This window comes from Ciconia boyciana, chromosome 2, assembly GCF_034638445.1.
Source record: "Ciconia boyciana chromosome 2, ASM3463844v1, whole genome shotgun sequence".
Lineage (NCBI taxonomy): Eukaryota > Metazoa > Chordata > Aves > Ciconiiformes > Ciconiidae > Ciconia > Ciconia boyciana.
The window spans coordinates 118,236,202-118,258,030 of NC_132935.1; the positions used below are offsets into that span (position 1 = coordinate 118,236,202).

The 21,829-nt window shown below is 47.0% G+C and overlaps 2 protein-coding genes and 2 non-coding genes across 10 annotated transcripts; all 4 read left to right on the plus strand.

The window, feature by feature from the left end:
- Positions 1-62: 62 nt before the first annotated feature.
- On the plus strand, positions 63-16,449 carry SLC25A38 (solute carrier family 25 member 38). Of its 7 annotated transcripts, XM_072853743.1 has the most exons (8): positions 68-538; positions 2,213-2,334; positions 2,985-3,069; positions 3,613-3,792; positions 4,251-4,419; positions 5,042-5,208; positions 14,184-14,267; positions 15,936-16,449. In XM_072853743.1, the coding sequence occupies exons 1-7, from the start codon at positions 470-472 to the stop codon at positions 14,241-14,243; spliced, it is 852 nt and encodes a 283-aa protein (XP_072709844.1). In that variant the 5' UTR covers positions 68-469; the 3' UTR covers positions 14,244-14,267; positions 15,936-16,449. The 7 variants fall into 7 exon arrangements, with proteins under 7 accessions (XP_072709848.1, XP_072709844.1, XP_072709842.1 ...); XM_072853741.1 differs by lacking the exons at positions 14,184-14,267; positions 15,936-16,449 and adding an exon at positions 6,631-10,439 and having other exon boundaries at positions 71-538; XM_072853742.1 differs by lacking the exons at positions 68-538; positions 14,184-14,267; positions 15,936-16,449 and adding exons at positions 969-1,043; positions 6,631-10,439.
- A 252-nt stretch (positions 16,450-16,701) lies between these two features.
- RPSA (ribosomal protein SA) lies at positions 16,702-21,159 on the plus strand. Its single transcript, XM_072853748.1, has 7 exons — positions 16,702-16,797; positions 17,092-17,259; positions 17,796-17,914; positions 19,253-19,498; positions 20,388-20,516; positions 20,754-20,922; positions 21,018-21,159. The coding sequence occupies exons 2-7, from the start codon at positions 17,127-17,129 to the stop codon at positions 21,110-21,112; spliced, it is 891 nt and encodes a 296-aa protein (XP_072709849.1). The 5' UTR covers positions 16,702-16,797; positions 17,092-17,126; the 3' UTR covers positions 21,113-21,159.
- LOC140648701 (small nucleolar RNA SNORA62/SNORA6 family) lies at positions 18,581-18,740 on the plus strand. Its single transcript, XR_012041314.1, has one exon. It is a non-coding gene; the product is annotated as a small nucleolar RNA SNORA62/SNORA6 family (small nucleolar RNA).
- On the plus strand, positions 19,659-19,818 carry LOC140648702 (small nucleolar RNA SNORA62/SNORA6 family). The gene has a single exon (XR_012041315.1). It is a non-coding gene; the product is annotated as a small nucleolar RNA SNORA62/SNORA6 family (small nucleolar RNA).
- Positions 21,160-21,829: the final 670 nt, after the last annotated feature.

Genomic DNA, 21,829 nt, shown 5'->3' on the forward strand with positions numbered 1-21,829 from the left:
AACGTAAGATGACAGCCACTCCCCAGAGGAGGGAACTGCATGAGAGCTTGCAAAAGGGAAGGAGGAGTCCCTAATGAAGAGCTTTTGCTAGCCTGTGTGTTACATTTTCTCAGAGAAGTATATTCCCTCTTTCTTAAGGGGCTGCCATGTGGAAAGTGAGCAAACGAGTAAGTTGTTTGTGCATGTGGCCATTGCTGCGCCCAGGATTTTCTTTCTAGGAACAGCCCAACTTAGCTGGAGCGTGACGTATCTGTACTTGCTGCTTGCCCTTACTTGGCCAGGGCACAGCAAGCTGGCAGGCGACATTCTCAGAAAAGCAGCTCATCAAATCCGCTGCGCGCTCCTCCCAGCCTCCTCCTGCTTCACTGATAAGAAATGGCTGGCTCTGCGGGTGCAGCGAACACGCGCAGTCTGAGAGCTGACGCAGGTCTAAAATAGAAGCACCTCCTTTCTGCGCCTCGCTCCTTCAATGCTCTGGAAACCCAGCCCTCCTCTGCTCCGGGCCCAGGATGTGGACGACCAAGTAGAAACTCTAGTGGTAAGAAAGCGTCAAGGAGAAGCTCAGGTTTTTAATGCCGCAGTCTCCACAAGATGGCTGAGGGGGGGGCTGAGGAAAGACATGAGAACTACCCGCTATAAACCATCCCCTTCCCGCTGCCCGTGTCTGACAGAGCCCACTGGGACTCAGTTGCTGGATACTGAACAGCCATGAGATGTGACAAAAATGCCATCCCGGGGGCGAGGCGGCTCCTGCGGCTGGCTGTTGCCCGCTCTAAGGCTCGGGCGCGGCGCTGCCCAGGCCGCAGCATAGCTGCGCCCAGCGGAGCGCGGCAACCCAGCCTGGGGCGGGGGCGGCACGCGAAGGGTTAAGGGAAAGCGCATGCGCCCTGCAGGGCCGCGCTCACACCCCGCCCCCGGCCCGGGTTGGCTCGGGGCTGGCTGCTCGGATTGGCCAGCGGGAACGGAGCCCCCCGCGCGTCACTCGTGCCCGCCGCGCTCACTGGCTGCGGAGCGGCGCTGGGATGCCGGGGCGAGAGGCAGAGGTAGTGGTAGTGACGTGCGGCCGGGCCGGGCCGTTATGGTCCGTTGGGACGTCGGTAACCGGCCGTTATCCCTGGGCCCTCCTCCTTCGCTCTGCTGAGGAGAGCCCGGTGGCCAGCTCCCGGGTGGGAGGCGGCGGGGGGCTCGCTGCGCCCCTTCCCCTCCTCCATCGTGTTCCGCGGCCGCCCGGCTCCTGGGAGGCGGGCCCCGGGGCAGCCTGAGGGACGGGCGAGACGCGCGGGCCCTGCCCCGTAAGGCGACAGCGGACTGCGGGGCTGCTCCGCTGGCGGTCCCGGGCAGGCGGGGGCGGCCGGCCCCGTTACGGCCCCTGTGCAGCGCGGCCGGAGGGTCGTAACGGATTTTCAGAGGGGTCCGAAAGTCGGCAGTGAAAAGCAGCCATGTGCAGCTCACTGCGAAAGACACATTAGGGGCTTTTGAGTGTGCCCCTCCAGAAACCACCGTGCTGCAAAAAACTTCTCTGACGTCATTCTGCTCCAAGGGGTGTAGAAACTCGTTCTTCATTAACAAAACAACATTATGTATTTTAATAAAAAAATTGCCACCTTTCTGTGTGGTTTGTGCCTCCTGCCTTATCAGCCGTGAAGTGCTGAGAGGTGGCAGGCGGTGTGAATAGGAAAACCAGACCTTAGCTGAGCAGGTCATGCTGTGCTTTGGGTGCGTTTGAGCCAGGTTGGGGTGGTGGGCAGTTTTAAGGGAGAGCTCCGCTAGTGCCCGCGGCAGTGGGGAACGTTGGTGTGCAATGAGGAGGAAGGGTTGGAGGTGCTGCCAGCGGGGTGCTGAGCAGAGGTGCATGGGGTTGGGACTAAGGCTCAGGTAGTTGGTGGGGTGGTGGGAAGGGGGCTCTCATTTCCTTTAACATGGCAAATGGTTACGAAATGGCTGCTAATACATTTGACGTTCAGAAAACTCTTTCCAACCACCAAATTGCAAGGAGATTCTGGAACAATCTCCCAGGAAAGGCAAAAGGACCAAAAACCACAAATAAAACTTGATCAGGCTCTGAAAAGGTCTGAAAAAGTTTCCTGTGCCCTGAGCAGCAGTCCTTAGCTAGTCTTCCTTTCCTATAACAAGCAACATATCAGCTGCTGTATTTCCTCTTGTGCCATTCTTAATTAAATGGCACTTTAAAGTCCTCCTTTTCCTCTTCCAGATGCATCCAGTCCTAAAGGCCTTCGTGTGTGGCTCCATCAGTGGGACTTGCTCCACACTCCTCTTCCAACCCCTTGACCTGCTGAAAACCCGCCTGCAAACTCTGCAGCCTGCTGTGAATGGGTGAGAGAGTGGGGATGTGTATGCATGGCGGCTGCGGGGGTGCTCCACCAGAGGCTTCTGCCTGATTTGCTGGCTGGGGCTTTGGGTTCGGGGTTGTAATTCAGATACTGCGAGTCTTTCTGAAATAGGAGGTGTGTTTTTATAGCATGGAGAAGGATTGATATTTTGCTCCAGAAGAGAGAAAATGGCTGCTCTTGTGAACACTACTTTAATCACATGTAACCAGAGCATTTGTCTGTACGCATCTGAGAGACTGGTGTTTGCTGGAGTGGCCATCATGCAGTTTCACAGGGTGTACTCTGCCTGAAAAATCATATGTGATTGCCACATAATCTATCCACATGTGCAGCTGCTCCCATGTGCCCGATGGAGTCAACTATGACTACATCTGCTGCTAACAAAGGGAGTGAGCAACTGAAGACGCTAATGAGAGAGGCTTCTAACATGTGTCACAAGTGGTGGGAAAGCAGAAAGTGACAGAGAAGCCCTGGAACAAGTGACTGAGGAAAGCAGGCTGAGTCTAGAAGGAGCACCTCTGAGGTGCTGGGGTAATGCACAGAGATATGAGTGAAAGGAGATGGCTGCAGACTACATCTGCCAGAGAGCATAACCAGGTCATCTCTGCAGTTCCTGTCTTGTCTTCCTTTCAGGTCCAGTCGTGCTGGGATGGTAGCCCTGCTCTTTAGGGTTGTTCGCACTGAGAGTCTTCTGGGGCTCTGGAAAGGTGTCTCTCCAGTAAGTTGCTGTTTTAACCCTGACTTCTAAAAATAAATACATAAATAAACCTACCGTTTATTACTAACTATGGACTGAATTTAAATAGCCAGCTCTTGTACAATTATGAATGAAACCATGTGATTTAGATGGTTAAATCCTATTTGAAGGAATTAATGTTGTGAATTCCACTGATTAGGTCATAACAGTCACTGTGGCTTTGCAGTTCTGAGCCGCTGAATACTTGAATACCATTGCAGATGTGGGGTGGCAACTGCACCAACCTCATTTTGTTTTGGAATATCTTGTTCCTAGAAAACTGCAGTTGAGGAACGCATTCAGTCCTGGCATCATTTGAATCAATTGGCTCTCAATGCTGTAAATGATTTTTACCTTGTCTTTTTTCCTCAGCATGTTAGCAGAGGAAAAATCACTAAAGTGATTTTTTTGTTTTGTTTTGGTGCAAAGTTTCCTGTCAAGTTTAACAGTCTCCAAAATGTTCTGTAGTACATTTTGTCTTACGTGTGCTTTTTCTTTCTTCATATGCTTCTGTTTATTCTGAAGTCCTTTGCGAGATGTATTCCTGGGGTTGGGATTTACTTCAGCACTTTGTACATGATGAAGCAAAAGTTTCTAGTAGACCGCTCACCCACAGCCCTGGAGTCTGTCTTTCTGGGTGCCACCGCACGTGCAGTATCTGGGATTTGCATGTTGCCAGTGACTGTAGTGAAGACCCGATATGAGGTGAGTGTGACTTTCTAGTTCCCTATTAATGATGTCGCACCCCTTCCTCATGATGAAAAAGAAATTCTTCTGTTGGAGAAGGTTGCTACTACTTGAGTACAGTCAGGGATGTAGTCCTGATTTCATCCTGGTTCACACATTGTGCAGGAGAAGCCATGCACTGATTTTTAGGCAAGAAGTGTAAGATGAAACAGAATTCACCCTGAGATTTTTCCGTTTTGGTTGTATACAACGTGTAATTTTAGCATCTTTCTTATTTTACCTTCTTGAAGGATTGTTTTAAGGGCTGAGGTAGGTGGAACCCAGTTTTTGCCTTGGGCTGTCCTCTGTGCTGCCATCTCAGGCACCACATAGAGCGCATACTAACACTTGTTTGGACAGGGTGGCCTTGGGGTGTGTGTAGGGCTCCTTGGCCTGTGCCTGGTGCATGGATAAGTGACCATTGTCTACCCTTGCAGAGTGGAAGATTTGGCTATGGGAGTGTATATGGAGCTCTGAAGAATATCTATCAGACGGAAGGGGCTCGTGGCATGTTCAGCGGGCTCACCGCAACACTGCTGCGGGATGCACCCTTCTCTGGGATCTACCTGATGTTCTACACACAGACCAAAAACTTCACACCTCAGGGTAAGGCTGAATATCAGAGGCTGTAATGGGAGATGTTTCTTTTCTCACATCTTGCCCTGCAGTTGACTGCCTGCATGCTCTGCTTATTGCCCTCTACCTCAGTAGTTAAATTAGTCTCTTGTAGGGCTTTATATTTAGGACATTCATATTTTCCTGTGGAGAACTGTAGACCTATAGCTCAGGTCAGTGTAGAAATAGAAATTGGCCCTAAATTGATTGATTGTCTTTATGAAGACTGATGCATAAGGTGGGTTAGTGAACAGTTGAAAGAGAGGATGTGGTCAGCCATCCTTTCTGCTGCTGGTTGTCTTGTATACCAATCAGTTTCCACTAACCCAGGGTTTCTCTCATGTTAGAACTGGCTGGGGCACCACTTGCACAATCTTTCCTTCTCTGGGTTCCTGTCAAATTCAGTTCCCCAGCAAGTGAGGCTTTTTAATAGTGCTAACTTTTGACTTGTAGCCACTTTTCCCCTTGAAAGGTTTCTCTACCCTGCATGGATTTTAACTTCTCTTAGACCCCGATGTTGATTTAATCATTCAGTAGCTTTTCACTTTGTCAAGCAGCATAAGTATTCCTGGCCTGTTTTGTGCCTGAGTGCATTCCCTTTGCTCTGTTGCAGACCAGCTGGATCCAGTGCTCATGCCCTTGCTGAATTTTGGCTGTGGGATCTTTGCAGGAATCTTGGCCTCACTGGTAACACAGCCTGCTGATGTCATCAAAACACACATGCAACTGTCCCCCCAAAAGTACCGCAGCACAAGCCAGGCCATTGCCTTCATCTACAAGGTGAGGTGAATCCCTTCTAATATGTGCAATCACAGCCTCACTTCTGATCTCCTCGCCCGAAGCACAGCTATGATAAGAAAGTTGTTGTCTTTTAAAGGAGGTGAACAAATGTGACTGCTCTTGCAGTCAGGCTAATCAGTGTCAGCATTTTCAGAAGCTGAGGTGGGTCATGCTGTGGGAGACTGAGGCTGAATCTCATGCCACTGGTTGACGTGTGGACTTGTTCAGTAATAACTGGAAAGTACTCTGGTTGATGGTCTGAAAGCAGTCAGAGGCTTCAGTCCACTCCTTGCTTTTCCTTGTAATTAGAGAGGCTATTGTCACTACTCACATGTGTTTCTTGCTCCCCTTGAATGGATTGCAAGGCAGTGAACTTGCTCCATGATTATTCTTGCCATTCCTCAGTCCTGTATCTGTTTTCACAAAATTACAGATGATGGGGAATTGGAGAGAAAGCTCAGAGTACTGGAGCACAAATGTGGGCATATTCCAGCAAGTATCTCTCCACACAGGCCTGCTTCATGTTTCAAGCTGGTGAATGATTTCATTTCAGTTCTGTCTATTACGTATTGATTCTTACACTGGTAGTGATGGAAAGCACTTAGCTTATTTCATCTTAACTTCATTTCAGCTTAGCTTAGTATGTAGGCTTGGAGGAGCTGTTCTTACAGCTGCTGCTGCTTGTGGTTTATTGGTGCAGGCACATCTGTGATTACCACACTGGGGCAAAGGATTTCTTTACTACGTAGCATGAAATGCCAGTTTCAGATATAAGCCAGCTACAAAACAATTCTTTGCCCTTTGGACACTATAAGAGAAATAAATGTCCAGATCTGTATCCCAGGAATGGAATGGAGATATACTCAAAGCCCACCTTTCCCTTCCTGCCCTCAGAAGGGCAGATCTTGGCAGGTTTGCTTTGTTTCCATATTGAACTCCATTCCTAAACAGGAATCTGTTTATTTGTGCATGAATTTTTTTGTGCACGGTACATTTTTCTCATATCAGAATGGTTTTTTACTTCAGTACTTACAAATCTCAGTTTTTACAGAATAGGTAAGTGACTTTTATAAATATGAAGGTCTAAAACAAGGACAAGTCATTTTCCTGAAGTGTCTTGAAACCGTTACACCCTTGCCTTCTCTTTGTTGGGCTTGAGTGTGGCTTTCCCCATCCATTGTCCCCATCCTGGCATTCCCTTCTCCACTCACTGCTCTTCTTGCTTTCTTGGGTAGCCCTGCAATTGCACCGTTCTACAGGTTCTTCCTAAACATTAAATGCTATTTAAGCCTGGGTCTTGCAGAAACTGAACTGAGTCTGAGCTGAAATATATCCTGTGCTGTTCCATGTAATAAATGATGAGAAATTAAAACACTGGAGGCAGATTATGATGGATTGCTGTTTGTGTATCTCCTGTTGCAGGACTTTGGGTTGGTCGGCTTTTTCCGAGGTGGTGTGCCCCGTGCCCTCAGGCGGACTCTGATGGCAGCAATGGCATGGACGGTGTATGAACAGATGATGGAAAAAATGGGCTTGAAATCTTGACTGACTTGCACAAAAAATGACCAGCTTCACTCCTCCTGCTTGCTGTGATCAACTGGCACTAGGAAGTTCCCAGTTCCACAGAGGAACAAGCCTTGCTCAGCCAGGAGGAAGAAAGCCCTTCTGAGACAGGAGATTAGGCCTTTTGGCAAGTGGAGGAAAGAAGGATCTGATCTTTGCGTCATTTGATCAATGCATTCCAGAAGGACTGCACTTGCAGACTGTCACAGGAAGTAGCAGGGTTTCCACAGCCTGGTAACTATGCTGAGAGAAAAGACACTTTTAAAAATAGTGTATGCACTATTTATGCAATGAGACATTGCTGAGCAAAAGTTTTGGAGGAAAAAACAGTGATTGCAGAACCTGCTAGCCTGTTCCTTGCTGGTCTGGCCAGTAAGGCCACAATGACCCACCGTCTGATGTAGATCCTCCTTCCACATATGCTTTGTTCTCACAAGGGAATGTTGCAGACCACAGTGGGAGGCTGGATGTGTCTCTGAATGCTTGTATCGCAGGAGTGGGTGAAAAAGAAATGAAGTGCTGAAGGAAAGCTAGGAACATGGTCTCTGTCATCACTTTTGTACTGTGGATGATAGCAGAGAAGATAACTGGAACCTCCTTGCTGTGTCATGCGTTACTGTGTAATTGAGCATCTTAACACTCTTGAAATGTGCTTCTGCCTCTACAGCAGTGTTTGCACAGGAATTAAGAAGCATAAGGCACTTTAGAGTTGATGGCTACCAAAGTTTTACTTGTTCTCTGAAAAAAATTTTTCCTGATGGTCTGACTATATCAGGAACACTCAAGGTTTGGGTTTTTTTTATCCAGTTGTACTAGAGACTTATTTGCTTCCTATTATTCATTTGGTAATCCTGGATCAACACTCTGTGTGAGCTGATGTAGCTTTTAGGGTCATAGCTCATAATGCATAAATGTATAATGGAAGCAGATATGGATACTGACATGTCAGATTTCCCTTAAAAGCTGCTGCTGATTGCATGTGGAGTATCTTTGGGTTTGCTCTTTTCTGTAACCTTTCTCCAAAGTTTGAGACATATGAGTGTTTGGTAGGGAACTTTAATTTTCTGGCTCCACACAGACCCTTCACAGTTTCCCAGCTGATCATTTTCTCTTAGCAGGTAGTCCATATTTCAGTATTCCTGAGTTTAGGCTTAGAGATAAATACACTTTTTGCATCCACTGTGCCTTCTTCCTCATTCCTACTTTGTTACAAAGACCTCATAGTGTGTGCTGTCCAAACTTGGCTACAGCCTGCTCCCCTCTTCACTTGTGCCTCTGTGCTGGCTGGCTGGGTTGGGACTCTTGCAGCTCCGTTGGCGTTGCCACAAAGCTAGGCATAGGAGTGTGCATCCTGTTCTGTAGTGTGCCTTGCAGAAAACATAGCTTTGGCTTTTATTTTCTTAAATATCTAGGGGTATTGCAATTCACTTCAGAAAAAGCAGATGTCTCTAAATATGAAGACCTGACACTGTAGCTGTACAAAAAAACAGTACTACCTACCTGTTGTTTGTAAAATTTGGAGTGTAATTTGCACAATCACTGCCTGCCCTGGCAACCTCCTGAGCACAAGAGTAGAGGGGACGTGGGTTGTAAAAGATGTTCTTTACCAGATTCCAACTCCACCAAGGTTTGATGACTGACGTGAAAGTTAAGTCTGGGTAAAGTGTAAGGGGACAGGCTGGAGGCTTGGAAGGTGCTGCCTGTTTTTAGCCTCAGCCCGTCTGCGAGGGGAGACTGGCGCTACACAGTGCAGGAGTCTCCAAGAATGGTGGTGGAGGGTCCTGTGTGCACATGTCTATATGTTAGTAATAGAGCACTGCATCAAATTATTCCACATTGTGACTGACAAGCTGTCAGATTCCCTCTGCTGCTTCTCACTGTCAGGCATGTGGGCACATCATTTGCCAAATCCTAAATATGAAGAACTGTTCCTTTCTTTTGCTGTCCTTCCTACCCTTAGTGACCTGAACTCATGAGGGTGCATGAAACAGTGGTAACTGCACATCCTGCTGTTTGTTATCCTGAGCACTACTGGCACAGAGAGCTGGAGAACCAAGTCTAGGATTGCTGAGCAGGTGGAGTAAGGTGGCAATTACATGAGTTACCTCATATGTCTTTTACTTCCCTATGCATAGGATCAAACCAACATATTATATTGAAAGTCTGAATTTATTTGGGGCTTTCTTAATGTGGTGTGTGAGGTGGATCTGTTGTTCGTCCTGGGCTGTGGCAGTCAAGGGCTGTGTATGGTGTCGCCTGCAAGGTGCTTCACGAATATTTTAGTTCCTGATTTAACAATGGCAAAGCAGTGTGCAACTTGTGCAGACAGAAACTCAGGCTTTTAAAAATGAGGCAAGTGAGCAAAGAATGCCAGGTGATAAATCTTGAATTAAGTAACGTCCTCATCAGAAACCTGAAATGCAGGAACACTTCAGTGGCTTCTATGCCCTATACTCCTGCCTGGTCAAGTAACAAAGGAAGAACTAGAGAATTTATTCCGATGTGCCAGTGTTTTAAAGTCTACCAATTTTTTTAAAATCTGGATTCAGGCCTAAAGCAGCGTTAGCTTTTCCTTTGGGAAAGTTCTTCCATTCCCCTTACTCTGTGGAGAATGAGGAGGCTTGCTCTTGTAGCAGTAGAGTGAAAAAGTATATGCTCTTAACTTGTGAATTAGCCTGGGCTCCTTTGAGTTTAAGAAATAGAGAATCTAAACTGCACTGTGTTTCATCAACCCTTGGTGCTGCAAATCCAAAAACTTCTCTACATATGAGCTGGGGAGAGTGAGCTTTGCGGTGCAAGTTTGTTTTTTGGGGTTTTTTTTATTATTTCTTTTGTCAGGTCTCTCATATATGGGGGAAGGGAAAGCCTGGAGTTCTGTTTCACTGTCTTCTGAAAGCTGTATCACATAGACAGGCACAAGACTGTTTCTCAGCTCTGATCCTTACCATCCTTCACCCTTTTCCCCTCTTCAAAAACATTCTGTTTCTAAAGTGATTTATTGAAATTACTTTTTGATAGCTATAGCAAGTCAAGAAAAACAAGTGTGCGGACTTGAAGTTTAGATATATTGCCCTTGAGGTTGTATGCTTCTAATTAACAACCAATGGTCACTGCACAACCTAAATGCAAAGTAAATCAAATAAAAGATCTGGACACAGGTGCTTAATCACCTACCTGCATCATGCCAGCAATTCAACACTAACAATCCTATCAGATAATAATTTCTAAAGCCATCTTAGTTTGGATTCCAGAGAGGGCAGTGTTATCACTTCTGTATATGGCAGGATGGCAGTCGGATCACTCTCAGAATGACCTCCTTTGCTGGCAACACACTATTAGTGAACGTGCATTGGCTCTGCTTGCCCCGGCAGCTGTAGTGTAAGAACACAACTGGTTGACATGTTGAGACAGTCAGTATTTAAGTGAAGTGTAAGGGCACAAGAGAAATAGTCTGATTATTTATGTTTTAGAAACTTCACATTTCCATTCTTCCTGTGCCAATGATTTTTTTTTTCCTTGCACTGTTTAAACAGAGCTTTGGAGCTTTAAACTGGAGCTTTGGAACATTGCATAGGTTTGAGTATTGCAAGTGTGTTTGTGTCTATATGAAATACTTATGTGAGAAGGTGTATTATATGTTTCTATTAAAAACTGGTTGCCAAAATGAACCATGCCATCTCTTTGGTGTTTCTTTAAAAAAACCCAAACCCCAAACTAATTAAACCCACAAGGGATGGGATGGAATAGAGGCTTAAGAAAGCAAAAGGAGTTTCCAGGATGACAGGACTGTTGGGTGAGTTCAGAGCCCATACAAGACAATGCATATTTTCTTTTTCTATGGGGTATAATATACACAGGCTGTGCTAGTACAACCTAAATCAGCTTTACTTAAATGGAAAAAACGCATAGCAAGGGGGAATCTTGTCTTTTTCACAGCTTCCTCTGCCCGCCTGCTGTGTGTAAAGACTGCTGGAAATTGAATCTCTGTACCAGCTGGTGAAATACCTGCCTTTAGGACAGTGGGGTTTTGAGCACTCTGGGGAGAGACTGTTTTTAATCTCCTGCCAACCAGGTATTTGCTACTCAGGCAGTCTGATCTTGGTGGGGAACCGGAAGTTGTGCCTGGGACTTTATTCTCTGCTGCGAGGCATAGTGCAAGGTGACGCTGGATTGCTGGGATGTCCTTTTGCTATCACAGCATGGTCCTGGGACTCAGTAGGAGGCAGGCTGTGCTAAGAAAAACATAAGATATTGTTGATACTGAGATGTGCGTCTTCCAGATGTGAAGATCCCAAACCTCTTCTCTTTTCAGATGTTGCCTAGATGATGCATTCTTATATGGAGCAATTTTCACTAAGAATTATCTGTGTATAACAGACTTACCAGACAGTACTGGCGTGCAGCTTTGTGCCAGCTGGACCGGAACTGCTTGTGCAGGTACCTGATAACCAAATTAGGCTGGTGATAGTGCTTGCTCTTAAACACAGGGCTCCCCAGAGCATTCCTGCTGCCCTGGAGAACCACCTCCGGTGTAGAGGGTGTTTCTGCTCATGCTGCTGACAGCTGCCCCAGCTGTGAGAAGAGATAGCAGGCAGGCTCCCTAACCCTCTTCGGTGGTGGAGGGTGGGAAAGATAGAAAAGGAACAGTTTAAAGGCACCAACCTTGTGATAAAACGTTGAACTACAGATCTCCCTTTCACCTAAAAACCAGGCAAACGCTTTGCTTGCTTTTTTAATTTTTATTTTTAATGTATTATGTGCCATGCAGAATCACTGACACCAGTACGGAGCAGAAAATACTCTTCATCTCGCACAGACACATATATATGTGTACTTTTGCAAAACCAATGTGGAGCTCTTGAATATGCTTATCCCTTCTAGCGTTGCTTCTGATTTCAAAGTATTGAGCTGATTTTCCACATTGCACTGTTTCTTAATTTCCAATTTTATCAGTATAAAATGCTTTGGGAGATTTTATCATAATGCATTAAGGAATTTTAGTAAAAATGACAAAAAAACAGTAAGAGGTTAAAATGAGACCTCCACAACTTTTGTGACCAATGTTAGGCAATTCTAGCTTTGTAGAACTAGAAATAAGAAGGGAACAGACTTGCTGAAGTATGTTTCCCCAAAACATTAAAGAAATAATAGCAAACCTTTGAAACACAAGCCAAGATGGTATTTACAAAGCAGCACGGTATTGTGCAGCTTCACTGGAGGTGGGCTGATTGCCATGGGTTCCTCTTTGTCTTCTGGAGGGTCCAGCTCCAGGGGTTCCATACCATCTCTTGGATGACACTCACTGGCACTTTCGGGGGACAGATACTGCCCAAACATCCTTCTTCCTGAGCCCTTTCCCAAGATGCACCATTTGATCCATTGGTCACAGGACCCTTTTTGGCAGCAGAGAACCCCTCCACTGCAGCCCAGTGGCTCTCTCCCACCACTGGGGCATCCTGTTACAGCCCCCTACTCCAGTTTGTGGGGGAATAGACTGAATTCAAGGAGAAAGCTACCAGTAAAAACTCTGTGCTAAAACTGTTATTTGGCATTTCCATGTGTATCAATAAATATGTGGCTTAATTGCATGTGTGTCAGGCCCATAGATTTGGGAAATGCTTTTATATCTGCCTTTCACACAGAGTTGTTCTCTGCCCGCAGGTTTCATACTTGATGTGATTTGTCTGCTCCCCCCCGCCCCCATGCTTTTTTTCTTTCTTTCTTTCTTTTTCTTTCTTTCTTTCTGTCTTTCTTTCCTTCTTTCTTTCTGTCTTTCTTTCCTTCTTTCTTTCTGTCTTTCTTTTTTTCTGTCTTTTTCTTTCTTTCTGTCTTTCTGCCTTTCTTTCTTTCTTTCTTTCTTTTCTTTCTGTCTTTCTGTCTTTCTGTCTTTCTTTGTCTTTGTCTTTCTTTGTCTGTCTTTCTGTCTGTCTTTCTGTCTCTGTCTTTCTGTCTTTCTGTCTTTCTGTCTTTCTTTGTCTTTCTGTCTTTGTCTTTCTTTCTTTGTCTTTCTGTCTTTCTTTGTCTTTCTTTCTTTGTCTTTCTGTCTTTCGTTGTCTTTCTTTCTTTGTCTTTCTGTCTTTCTTTGTCTTTCTTTCTTTGTCTTTCTTTTCTTTCTTTTCTTTCTTTTCTTTCTTTTCTTTCTTTTCTTTCTTTTCTTTCTTTTCTTTCTTTTCTTTCTTTTCTTTCTTTTCTTTCTTTTCTTTCTTTTCTTTCTTTTCTTTCTTTTCTTTCTTTTCTTTCTTTTCTTTCATCAGCAATTTCCATACTCCCTCCAGGACTGCAGATGATCCTCTGCCAAATGCAGCTTTTCTCTTGTGACACTTAATAGCATGTGATCTGAAAACATCTGCACCCATGCGCTGACCCTTGCCACTCCGTTGCAGAGTTGCCCAAGGCTTTGGGAGCAGCTCTCTGTTGAGGCAGAGAGAGGGTTTGTTGTGCTCCAGGCTGTGCACCAGAGACCACCGACACACACACAGGGCCTGGCAGGAGCCAAGGTCCCAACCGCAAGCCACTGCAGCTCAGCAGGAGTGCAGGAAGCTCTGCTGCTCTGGCAGGTCAGGTGTTGGCACATATAGTATGAACCTGCTTGTGCTTCACTGGGACTGGGTAGAGGAATCAAGGCTCAAAGAAAACAATTCCCTAGCAATTGAGTAAGGCGAGTAAAATCCAACCAGATAAATCTGGAATTTAATAATAGGGGTCTTTTGGGGTGCACAGCTGTTGTCCCAAAAAATCAGGGTTCTTTTACCCAGTGTGTGAAATGCCAATACACACAGAGCAGAGGTATTTTATTGCGTATTTGCGCAAATATGGCTGGCTGTCTCAAGACAGCACACCAAGTTTTCAAATTAACAGCTATTTATACACAAAGCATTAACATATTCAACTTCCTAATACATATGCAGTATTCTTCTATTAAATGATTGGTTAAAATCTCTTCACCTAGCATGTAAATTAGTATGCATGCTTAGTTGTTGTGCTTCATCATTTGAGTCGATGGTATAATTGGGGTAGGTGGTCCGTGAGTCGGTGGTCGTGATCTCCCCCTGCTGGAATTACCTTTTCCCTAGTTTCATACTTTTTTGGCAGATCTAAGCAGTTCTTAATGGTTTACTAACTAGGCTAGTAATACATCAATTGAACTCCTGCTTTTGACAGCCACATCCTGCTTATTAGACAAAGGTACATTGTCTAAGTTCCTATGGAGATAGGGTAGGACTCTACAGTGGATTTCTATAGCAGCATCAATCTTTATGTGAATTGTATACTTACATTTGATTATTACAACAGAGCTACTCACACTGAGTACTCACATCAATAAAATCACGCACATCCATCAGGTAAAGGTAAGAGAAATGCCAGATTTGCATACAGATGTAGTCACCAAATGCCTTGCTTTTGTTTTCTAGGACCTGAGCCTGGCTGAGCTGGCTTCTGCAAGCACAGGCTTCTGCAAGCCCATGGAGTGAGCATACTACAGAAGCCATGCCCAGGTATGCTGTCCCAGCTGTCTGTGTGGGAAGGGATGGGGCAAGCGCCATCCCACCCCCTCTCCATGCCCTCCCAGACCTCTCGGCACACCAAACCAGAGCAGCTCAAACAGGAACAGCCCCAGCTATGGCCTTGTCCACGTGAGTTACTCAATAACATTGCCCACCATGTGTGCTGTTCCCCACAACTGTAGGGTAGCCTGTGATGAGAATGGCAGGGTTCATCACTCCAGGGGCTCTTTCAGGCATTTCACCGACTGCTGTCAGTGACTGACAATAGTTTGCACAACAGAAGTAAGAACATCTCTATCCTTCACATTCAAGCTCATTACATTTAATATCAGCTTCAATATCTTTGTAATCGGATATGGTGTCTAAGCTGTAAGAAGTTTCTCTCAGTTAAGGAATATTTTGAAGCTAACTCAACTTTTAAAAAACAATGTCTGCCACACTCTGCATATAATTATGTAACCAAGTTCAGTGTGAATAGTGACAGAAGAGACATGGTCTAAAATACACGATAAGACAGATACACTTCTACCTGAGGGATATTATTGACAGAGATTAATGACAGAGATTTATTTTAAAGTGTCTCAGCACACATTTAAAAAAATAAAACAAACTTTCAGGTTGCTTAAGAAAATAATTAGAAATACTTTACTGTCAAGCCTTAGCATGGCTCTTCCAAGCCCTCTCATGGGCTGTGGAGCTCATGGTCTACCAGAAAGGGCCCAAACTGTAACAACAATAAATAAGTTAAGTGTTAGAGATTGCAGAGGAGTCTGGAATGCTTACCAGCGGCACTCCTTTGATAACATTGTATTTACTGCAATATTTGTTACTGACCTTCCAATCGTTATGTTCAAATATACTTTTAATACAGTTGGTTTTTAATCATGCAGAAGAGCTCTCCAGACTAAATCCACGGTAACACCACCACCTCCCCTCTTCTCCCCCAAGCTAATATTCACATCATGCTCCTGTTAGGAGATACATGTTGTACATAGCCCCAGCAGGTCAGCTCTCACTATCCACAGCGCACTTATCACAGTGCAACATAAGTCTATAATCTGTTAGGTACCTGTGTAACAGTTCGTGTTCTTGCTGAGAGCTCACTTAACTGTTTGCTGAGTTTCGTTTTACCTACCTTTGTCACCACCATGTGGCAAATGTGTGAATTATTCTCTTAAAGAATTTTCTAAAACTGATCTGGTAATCTCGCTAATTAAGATCGTCTAACAAGCATACAGAAAAGAAGAACAGTGTGAGAGCCAGCTCCTGATTTGCAGGTTGAAGTTTTGTGGGAATGATGGAAAGTGGCTGACAGTAAATGCACAAACTGCTGCTCACCAAAACAGGACAAGGTCTCATTTTAGAGGAATCAAAGAACATAAGTGAGGTGATGTTGTAGCATCTCCTCCAGAGCAACTCAGTGTGCAGTCATTGCAAAGGGGCTATCAGGAGGTTTGATGCGCAACCACACTGCTATAGTTATATTAGCTTAAAATAGATGAGAGAAAACTAAAGGAGCGCTGTTATTAGAAAGGCATGAACATGAATTATTGCATGCAGAAGGCACTGGCAATAGTGTCTGCACCATCTGGAATTTATCCAGATCGGGACGATAGCAAGCATAAGAAAGTAAATATCACTACTTTTCTTTTTTCTAAGAAACTCCGCCCTCAGGCCTACGTCTGCTCCCTGAATATGACAGAGAAGAGGAGAAAGATGATGGAGCATGCGAAGTCTGATCACTTTCTGCTGCTTCTTAAAAGCAAACAAACAAAATCCCCCAAAGGGGAAATTATCACATTAATGTCCACTGCAGAACAGAATGTGTAAGTTCAGTGCCAGTTTAACCTACTTCTACTGTAATTTGTAACTCCTCCGAAAGACAGGGACAGCCTTGGCTGCACAAGCTCTCCCGCATGGTGCAGCACCATGCCAGCACTGCCAGGGAGCCGAGGAGGAACGGGCAAGCAGAAGAGATGCTACAGCCCCGTAGAGGCCTCCTCCCACTGTAAGCAGATAACCACCAACCCCTGAAAACGAGAGAGTGTATTTCACTTCCGACAGGAAAACAGAATTCTAAAGCGTTACAATAAATCTTTGATTTCTCTTCACTTCAAGGGCTCAAAAGGAGCCTTCAGTTTGCTCAGAGCACACGCCCCGGCACACTGAAGAGGACGCTCCCGTCTTACACATTTCTTTCAGAACCGCTCCCAGAACAGGGGCGGGAAAGAGCTCGGGAAGAGCGGAAACGCCCGGGCTTAAACCCCGTGCGGGGATCCCGAGAAGACACCGCTCTGAGGCAGCCCCGGCGCAGCCCACGGCCGACGGCGCTGCCAAGGCCCGGCCCCGGTAACGGCCGGCCCCGCCCCCGGTCGCTGGGCGCCTCCTGCCTTGGCAACCGGCGGGGCCCCGCCCTTCCCGCGGCTCCCCATTGGCCGGGGAGGCTATATATAGACGTCACTCAAAGACGGCCTTCCTTTTCGTTCCGCGCCCGCCTAGGCCTCCACACGGCGTTGTTAGCGTGAGTCCGGGCCGCCGGCTCGGGCGGCTCTCGGGGGCAGCGGTGGTGTGTGCGCCCCGCGGCGCTGACGGCGGGCCTCTGCGCGCCCCTCTGCGCCCCTCCGCGGTGCCGTCGGCCCGACCTGGTCGAGCCGCGGGGAAGGCCAAGGCCTGCCCGATGCGGGGGGGGGGAGGAGGCGGCCGGCGCAGCCAAGATGGCGGTTGGAGCTCCCGTCGGGCACGTTGGCCCGGGCCCTCGTGGGGCGGAGGGAGGTGGGAGTCCCCGCGTGGCTGAGCCGGGTGCTTGTCCCCGCAGGTTCCCTGTCGTCGCTTCCAAAGGGAAACCCCACAATGTCCGGAGGTCTCGATGTCCTGCAGATGAAGGAGGAGGATGTCCTCAAATTCCTCGCTGCCGGGACCCACCTGGGAGGCACCAACCTTGACTTCCAGATGGAGCAGTATATCTACAAAAGGAAAAGCGATGGTAAACCCGTAGGATGGGTGGCCCTGGGTGGGCGGCAGGGATTTTGCAGGCACAGCTGAGGAAAGCGGGAAAGTGCTAATGCCTGAGCTCACTAGCAGTTTCTCCATGGCCTGAAAGGTGCAGACGTCTTTAGTGATTGAATCATGTTACTCGGAGAAGTAGGACGAAGTACAGATTTCAGAACTTGGTAAATCAATCATAGCTGGATTTGGGCAGTTCTGCTAGTTCTTGACTATAGCATCAAAATGGTTTTATGGTCTCAGTAGCGATTTCTGATGCTTGTTTGCATTGTTCTTCAATTTGACCTGCACTCTATTTAAAAGATAGAAGCTCATACCAGGCCCTGGTTCATGTTGACAGGTGCTGGAAGTGTGCTATGTTAAAACCGTATGGGAGGATTATCCTTGGAATAGCTTTCCACTAACTAGCATTATGGAGTAACCACAGCCATGTGACAAGTTTAGTGGCAGAAGAGTGCTATTCTGTTTTAGGATCTTGCATTTGCTGGTTGCTCTAAAGCCTTTTGTCACCAACAGGTATTTACATCATCAATCTGAAGAGGACCTGGGAAAAGCTCCTCTTGGCAGCCCGTGCCATTGTTGCCATTGAGAACCCAGCTGATGTGAGCGTCATTTCTTCTAGAAATACGGGACAGGTATGGACATTTGTTGGTCATGAGGCCTGCAGTCTTGGGAGCAGGACTCTCTTGCCATGCATCATTGCCTGCCAGTGGCAGCTTGATGATAAAAGGGGGTAACATGAATTTTGGCTCTAGGAACACTGTTTTGGAAGCATGTTTCTTCTGTTGCACTTGCAGCTTAGAAGACATCAGTTGAAACCTGCCCCCCATTTCTGTAGTTTCAGGGTGTTTGATAACTTGTTTTTCCTTCATATCTTCCTTTGGCTACTTCGTGTTGGATTTCTGGCATATTCGTGGTCAGTCCCCTGGTGCTGACCTGGTCAGACCAGCTCCCCTGGTCAGTCGTCCCCCCGTCCCCCCCCCAATAATTCTCTGAGTCATCAGCACAGCTTTTTGGGAACAATAAGTGCCTGATACAAAAGTTTTCAAATAAATAACTTGCTCTGTTATTTAGCGAGGTATAATAACTAGTATGTTTTTAATTTCATCTCAGGATTTTTAGCAAAAAGTTCTGTCATAGAAGGGGACACAGCCTTTAAATAAAATCTAATTAGCCACTGAAGTTTATCTGTGAGATTAGTTTATTTGGAGTAATGCAGGTGGTGCCACAAACATACAGGAAGATTATGAATGACAAGGGGTGGATTTACAAGGGAAAAGCTTGGGTTCCTATGGACTTGCCCTGCACACTGTTAAAGCTTGATGCTGAGGTCAGTTTCTGGCCGATGAGCTCTCAAGTGTCGGAAGTGTGCTACAGCAAACTGGATGGCAGGGTTTTCGCTAACGCCAGGAGAGGAGCCTCCTCTGTGAATGGAGTTTGATAGTAGGCCCTGCCACATGCCTGAGAAGTTGAAAGCTGTTGCAAGTGAGTAAGGACTGCCAACTGCAATTTTAATGGACGCAGCTACAGTTTGTGTAATCTGCTGAGCTTTTCCTGTAGTTCCTGAAGTTATGCTACTGGATAATGAAAGGATGTAGAAACAACAGAAGAAAATCGGCTTTGCTTTTTTCATAAGCTGTTTGTTTTATCCCCCCTTTCATGATTTGCTTATGAGACTTTGGAGCAGAGCTTGCAACTAAGTTCAGGAAAAAAAAAGGGTTTTTTTCTGTGTCCCGACTTCTTGCTTTGCTGGTGGATATGGTCTTTTTAACTCCTAGTGTTGGTGTAGCTATTTTTAAGAGCATTTTTGTTTTGTCTCATTCTGAGTGCAGAGGTGTTGGTGAGCCCTGATTTCGCAGGAATTGAAACAGATAGTTCAGTTACATTTTGTGTGTGTTCACTGACAGCATACCTGGGTAACTCGGTTGAAATGCAGTTTTCCTGCTTCACCTTTGCTGTGGTCCATTTTGCAGCGTGCTGTTCTGAAGTTTGCTGCTGCTACTGGGGCTACTCCTATTGCTGGACGTTTTACCCCCGGTACCTTCACAAATCAGATCCAAGCGGCTTTCCGTGAGCCACGACTCCTGGTTGTTACGGACCCTCGGGCTGATCATCAGCCACTGACGGAGGCATCTTATGTCAACATCCCCACCATTGCACTGTGCAACACTGACTCCCCGCTGCGTTATGTGGATATTGCTATTCCATGCAACAATAAGGTAACGGCTTTGTTGTAACATTCAAAGCTGCTTCCTCCAGAGCATGCCCTAGGTTGCAAGATGGACACTTTCTGCAGGGGAGGGTTGGCTTGTATCTCACATGTCTCCCGGGGTGAGGAGCTAATTAAGGCCTCGCAGGCGGGTGGGGTAGAGGAGAAGAGCTGCACACAGTTGGAGCTTGGAGCTGAGGCCAGTTTCTGGCCAAGGAACTCTCAAGTGTAGGACGTGTGCTATAGTAACCTGGCGGGACTTTTCGCTGATGCCATGAGGGTCTTTTGTGGCCCAGTGAGTGGAGTTTGATAGTCATTCTTGCCACAGTTTATGAATATGAATGAAAGATAAAGTGAACTGATGAAGAAACTGCTCTGAAATGTTACCTTGCCAGAAACCACCTGAAAGGTGAAGTCTAGGGAGATGGGAAATTACCTGATCTCTATCTAGATGTTGTCACTCACCAAAATTAATGTAAGCCAAATCCAAGCATGTGTGTAAGGTTTGCTCATTTGGTCAAGTTTTCTATTTCTTCATTCTAGCACACGATGAGCATAATTCCTGTCTTTTGGACAAGACTCACGTGGGGTAGTGAGCAGTGTGAAACTCCATAGCAGGAGAATTGCTTCAGGCTATGCTGTGTACAGCAAATGCAGATGCTAGTGATTGAAGTGCGCTGCGATTTCTGCAGAGACCTGAAAATGTCACTGGGTACTTGAAAAGTTGCTCTTTCCTGAGTCGAAGTACTTAAGTCTGGGCGTTAGCAAGTAATGCCTTTCTCTTGCCAAGCAAGAACCTGGGATTGAGTGCAAATAAGCCTTTTGCTCTTTTAAAGAAAAAAAGGTGTTCTCAAAGGTTTAGCTTTGCAGGAAATTTTACATACTTTCTTCTGTTCCAGGGAGCCCATTCAGTGGGTCTGATGTGGTGGATGCTGGCTCGGGAGGTCCTGCGCATGCGTGGCACCATCTCCCGTGAGCACCCATGGGAAGTCATGCCTGACTTGTACTTCTACAGGGATCCTGAGGAGGTAGGAGACCTGTGGAAGGAAGTGGGGCTGTGTGAGGTGTCCTGCTTGTGCTCCTGCCCCACGGTCCTGTGTGCCTGCTGTTGAGGACAAGTTTTGCCAGTGTAATAATTGCACTTCACATGTAAGGTGGTGGTTAATTAGTCTTGTCTGTTGTTGGTTGGTGCGTGTTGTCTGGTATGCGATAGTGAGGGTGGTGAGGTGTTTCTGGGAGACTTAGGCTGCGCTCTTCCATTGCAGATCGAAAAGGAGGAGCAGGCTGCTGCTGAGAAAGCAGTTACGAAGGAGGAGTTCCAGACAGAATGGACGGCCCCAGCTCCTGAATTCACTGCTCCTCCTCAGCCCGAGGTTGCAGATTGGTCTGAGGGAGTGCAGGTCCCGTCTGTGCCCATCCAGCAGTTCCCCACAGGTCAGTTTGGGGGATGTCTGGGGGAAGTGGGGGGTGTGGTGTAGTGGGTGGGAAGAGCTGGGGTGCACTAAGTGTTGTTGTCTTTGTAATTGCAGAGGACTGGAGTGCCCAGCCTGCCACCGAGGACTGGTCAGCAGCTCCCACAGCCCAGGCTACTGAGTGGGTTGGCACTGCCACGGAGTGGTCTTAACTTCAGTCCCGCTATACTGTGAGAGAAATAAAGACTGGTTTAATACACGCCGTGCTTGGTACTGCTTTTTTAAACTTGTGGGTAGCCTGGGGCACGGTCCTTGGCCCAAGGGTGGGAGCCTCTGTAAACTGCTGTTTCGCCCTGTTCCGGGGAGCTGGGGGCCGTGGGCTCCGGCGCTGCCCGCGGCAGTGTGCGGGGCTGTCCTCCCTCCCCGCCGGGTTACGGCACGGCTGCCTGGGGAGCGCCTCCCGCTTCCCGCCTTCCCTGCCTCCACGCCCCCTGGTGACGCGGCGGCTCCCTATTGGCCAGCGGGAGGCCAACTGTAGGGCGGTGGTGCGTGTGACGTCCGGAGGCGAGGGCGAACGTCACGGGGTGACGTCTGGGCCGGGGCTGGTTTTCCCGCTACTCCCTCCGCGCTTCATCGCCCCCGCCCGGCGTTTCACTGGTTTGCGGGGCGAGGCGGTCCCGGGTGCGGGTGGGAGTGGCGGCCTGTCTGCGTGGCGTGGAGAGGAGAGCCCTTGAGTGGGAGCTGCTCCCGCGGTGGAACAGCAGTTCTAGCGTCCGCGTTACTGATGTCTTCCTCAAAATTACTGCAGTAATCCTCAAAAAGACGTTAATTCATCTGCCTTAACTATCTTGAGGATCATATTACTTCTGTGATTAATAGCAATAATGGGAGGCAGACCCTTCGCCAAGAGAAATGGGGGTGGTGTTGGA